This window comes from Alligator sinensis, unplaced genomic scaffold (assembly GCF_000455745.1).
Source record: "Alligator sinensis unplaced genomic scaffold, ASM45574v1 scaffold809_1, whole genome shotgun sequence".
Classification (NCBI taxonomy): domain Eukaryota; kingdom Metazoa; phylum Chordata; order Crocodylia; family Alligatoridae; genus Alligator; species Alligator sinensis.
This window is the reverse complement of record NW_005841956.1, coordinates 79,227-83,888: the sequence shown is the minus strand read 5'-3', so window position 1 is coordinate 83,888 and position 4,662 is coordinate 79,227. Positions and strand designations below refer to the sequence as shown.

General features: G+C 53.9%; 1 protein-coding gene across 5 annotated transcripts in view; it reads right to left on the bottom strand.

Moving 5' to 3' along the window:
• LOC102375443 (phosphatidylinositol 3,4,5-trisphosphate 5-phosphatase 2-like) overlaps positions 1-3,242 on the bottom strand; it is a 26,237-nt gene extending 22,995 nt beyond the window's left edge. For 3 of the 5 annotated variants that reach the window (XR_003093270.1, XM_025200140.1, XM_025200142.1), the window contains exons 1-2: positions 2,936-3,242; positions 1,812-2,405 (exon numbers count right to left, since the gene is read on the bottom strand). Coding sequence is in view for 3 of the 5 variants with exons in the window: in XM_025200140.1 (XP_025055925.1) it covers positions 1,812-1,948 (137 nt within the window). In the remaining 2 variants the exon portion in view is untranslated. Of the gene's footprint in view, positions 1-1,811; positions 2,406-2,830 lie in introns of those variants that run through there. The other 2 variants (XM_025200141.1, XM_025200143.1) reach the window with 2 other exon arrangements.
• Positions 3,243-4,662: the final 1,420 nt, after the last annotated feature.

Here is a 4,662-nt window from a genome sequence, read left to right as displayed (position 1 = left end):
AACAGCACAAAGGGACACCAGCCTGCTCCAAGCACCTCGAGGAGTTGCACTCCACTCAGAGGTTTTAACCCTGTTTAGGTCAATCCAAAATAAGATCAAACATGTGAACATGAACACTTGGCCAGCACTGGCCAGCCTGATACAGGGCATAGACTAGCCATGACATCCCAATACAGAGCTGAGGCCACCTTCCCACCTCCAGACTGGGCCAGGCCTGAACTGCCTGTACCCTCCATCCTCACCTCCCGAGCCCCAGTTGATAGTCCCCTTGCCCATGTGCAGACTGGTGTATCTCAAGTGTTCATTTTAAACCACGGTTATGATAAGAAGAGTGACTACACCAAAATGTCCCCATGTGACTCACTCCATCTGAGCCCCAGGAATACAAGGGCCATATCTGCTGACTTCAGCAGCTAAGCAGTTTTCTTTGTATTCTGCACTAAATCGAGCAAAAGCCAATACAACCAGACGGGGAGCTGGCTCCACAGTAGCTCTGAGACCACTCACACACTTCCTAATGATGTAGTTAGTGGTAGAACCTGTACTGCTGCAAATCCAGAAGGGGCCAGATTCAGTTCTCTGATCCCAGGGTGAATGTGGTGCATGGGAAACAAATCAACTTTTCACTTGTAAAATGAGCTAGCCTGGTCTTGTTAAGGGGCAATCCACAGAGATTGCTGTAATGTCATTTGTACCCAGACTTTCCTGGAGCAGAACTGTGCTTGAGCTCCATGGTTGTTGGTTGTAGCCTTGTTGGTCTAAGGACATAGGTAGGCAAGGTTCTTTGGGTAGATGTGATATCTTTTATTAGGCCAACTAAATAGCTGGAAAAAAAGTTGCTTGAGCTCCATAGCACCCATCATTTTTATTCCCACAGTAAGATTTGGGTAGCAGGGGCCACCAAGATCAGAGGGGTTATATGATCATGTAGATCAAAGGGGTTTTCCCCCTCACATATCTCACTCCATAAATCCAAAAGCCCACCTTCGCTCTATGCCCCACTGCTGACAGGACCTTCTTCTTTCTAAGAAAGGACAGGCTTGATGGGTACCTTTCCCTTGGCCACTACCCAGGAAGGGGGCACTAAGGCTCAACAGTGGAGGGGAACCCTGAAGACAGCTCCTGGTGTAGTCAGGACTATCTTGAGGTCTGGCCATGTAGTTACTCAAATAGAAAATGTCATTGATCATTCCACTGATGCAGCTATGCGAGATCCAGGCCTGAGGCACAGGATGGAAATCAAGAACTCTGGGATCTAACTCAGCTACCATCCTAATCTGTCTTAGGCCAAGTCATTTCACCTCTCTGGCTCCTGCTTTCTCCATCTGTAACAAAGGGATGCAACCCTTACCCACTTGGTTAATGTCCATGCTGGGTTTGGAGGGTTGTCAGTGCCCATTGATAGCCTCAGTCACCGTCATGGTGCAAAGGCAATCTGAAGATACTGTGATCAGATGCTTACAGCACTGTGTGTACTTGAGGCCTACCACCTAGGATCTGGTGGTCCACAGGAAAGTGCGCCTCCCAGTCATTACATCTCACTGACCTCTCCAGGAGAGAATCAAGGAGCCTAGGTGCACTGTTGAAGGCAAAAGGGGATTTGGGGACCGCCACCCACCTCAGAGGAAAAGGAGAGCTCCAGGAAGGAAGGCCTAGTTTGCTCCTCTCTCTGGGCACCAGGCACTTAGGCTCAGAAGCAGATCTTTCAGGCTGAGCAAGCAGATTTGTGAGCAACCAGAAGGAGATGCTGAAAAAGTAACAGGATGAGACAGAGAGAGATACAAAGTGGAGCAGTGAGATGGGCTACTTACAGCAGGCAAAGGGCATATGCCCCAGACACAGACTCACTGTCCCGCACCAGGAAGCACCCATCCTTTCCAGCTTTGGCCAGCAAATCCTCAGCCACAACCCGGCTGATGTCCCGATGATACCAACTTGCCGCTGTCATCCTCTAAGCCAGCCAGGCCTGGCTGCAAGGTGTCCCCCAAATCAAGCCAAACATCAGGATTCTGCTGACATAGAGGCTCTGGGACAGCAGATCAGGCCCACTTGTCAGATCAAGATGTTCAGTATAGTTCAGTAGAGAGGAAGCGAGTATCTGTCGGATGAGAAGGACCCTTATCCTTGGGTAAGTGCAAGACTGAAGATCAGAAGAGAGCTGTACTAGCCACAAATCTGTCTCCTACTTGTGGTCTCTGACTCTTCTGTTCCACTCATTAGGTGGCACAGCCTTGGGTCTGCATGCCCAGATGGACCAATACAGTCCAGAGCAGAAAAACACTCCCCACGTAGCTGGGTCCATGCAGAGCTGACTGGGACTGAAGGTTGCTGAGTAGTCCAGATCACTGGGGCACACTTCATCTCAGATCATTCCAGTGGGTTTGCCACACAGAAGAGGGAGTGAACTGGGGAAGGCAAAGACAAAAAAGAGGCAGGTCAGCGACTGGGATCTCCATCACCGTCTACTCTAGAGCTGCCAGGCCCTGTGCTGTCCTGAAATCAGGCCCCGGAGCTGCCTGTGGGAGCCCAGACCTCCCCCTTGTGACAGAGGGAGCTGAATTTCAGCCTGGGATTCCCTGACTGTCCAGGGAGCTGTGCCTCCCAGACGCTGTCCAGAGTTCCCTGGGGCGAATGACTCCGGTGTGTCCCAGGAAGCAAACCGAGCTCTAGCAGCAGGCTGCAGTTCTGCCCTGGGTGCTGCTAGGTGAGCAGAAGGACAGATGTACAGCCGATGGTTTCAATTCCTCTTTTGTTGCTTCTCCCCGCACCCCTAATCTCAGCCCCTACCCTCTGGCCAGCGAACCCCTCCCTGCCGCTGCCACATTCCAACCTGTTGTGCCACAGCCGGATGCAGAGAAAGATAGGAGGCTCCAAACCAGGTCCGGCTCTCCCGTCCCCCAGGCCCAGAAACATCCCCTCTCCAGAAGCTGTTTACCAATGTCCTGTGGGGCACGAGAGGCAGTACCCATCTGCTAGGCTGTACAGGGAAGAGTTGCCTCCCAGACGGTTCCTCTGTCCTGCTCCTAGTACAGCTGGACCTGGCTGGCCTCTGTCTCCACACTGCCTGGCTCTCTCCCTCTCACTCCTCTTCCTTCTCAGCTTTTTCCTTCCTTCAGCTGTCAGGACGAGCCTCCTCGCTCCCCCTCCCCCAAGTTCAGTCTTTCTGCAGCAGTGGCTCAGCTGCTCTGCTGGAGGAAGCCAGCAGGGTCATGTGGGTGCAGCACTCACATGCTGCCTCTCCTGCGGGCTATCTCCGTTCTCACAGCTCCAGTGCCTCAGGTTACAGTCTGGTACACAACACAACCTCCTGTGGGGAGCCAGAGCCTCCTTCCCCGCCAGGGGTCAGCTGCCAACAGCTGGCCAGTGTCCAAGCTTTCACTTCACAGCATCGGAGGGGTAAAAAGGCCAATTAGATCATCCAGCTCCGCGCCCAGGGCCAGACCAGGATTGGTTCCTATTGTGCATTGCCTAATATTTTCTCCAGCGTAGCTCCAAAGGCCTTGCGGCTCCAGCCCTTCCCCTGGGGAGATGATTCCACAGCCTGACAAGTTTTGCTGCCAGGAAGTGTTTCCCAACAGCCAGACTTCACTTTGTGAAGTCCTTTCTCCTCAATCTTCTCTCCCTCCATCTCCTTTCTCCTCAATCTTCCCCCTCTCTTTTGTTCCATGCTAAACCCCTGACAGCACCTATCAGTGCTTACAGAGTATGTCCACCTTTCAGGGAGTGGGGCAGAGTCCTGGATGCAGCATAGCCCCCCAGAACCAGCAGTGCTTTGCTGCCGTTCTGGTTCAGGCTACTGTAGCGACCCTTGTGCAGGGCTGTAGGTGGGCAAATTAGCTGGGCTGAGAGGCAGAGCTAATTCATTTCAGCACAGTGCATGAATATGATCCTTTTCTTTCCCACAGAGGAGGCAGCCCACGGTTACCTCTCAGGTCAGAAGCAGCATATCCATGTTCACCTGGTACTGCATCTGCACTAGTTAGCAACATATCTGTCTTCACCTGGCACTGCGTCTTCATGGTACTAAACTAGCTGGGTTTGCTTGGTGCTGAGATACAGAGCTAACTATCCAGCTTTGGTGCAGCTCTATCAATTCCAGCTCAGAAGGTGACCCATGGAATAGAAGTAGGGGAGCCATGTTCCTGTGCTTCAGAAAAAACAAGATCAGGGCTGGGGTTTACCTTTGGTGGGGAGGCCCCTAACTATTTATTAGACAACTAGCCAATTGCCATCAAGAATGAGGAGGCAGGGGAGTTGAGGCCGGGATGGAGCCCCCTGGGCCCCCCCCCCCCGCCCAGCCTGCTCTCCCCTTCCCTCCTACTGCTTGGGGTCCAGGCCCATCCCCGCCACAGCCCGATGCTGGGGGGGGACTGGGCCTGAGGGTGGGGAGAACCCAGGCTGCCACGGCAGGGGGAGCAGTGGGCCGGGGCTGACCCAATGGCGGTGGGAAAACAGGAGGAGCAGGCTCGGGGCTGACGTGAGAGAGAGCGGGGTATGGGGGAGGAGGTCCACTCCTCTCCTCCCCCAGCTGCTGCTGTTTCGGGCCAGGCCCGCTCCTCCCCTGCCCCCACTGCCACCTCAACGGCGCGCCCACTATTCCTCCCACCGCCGCTGCGTTGGGTCCTGCAGGTGGCGACAGCAGAAGGGGGGGGAGAGCGGACT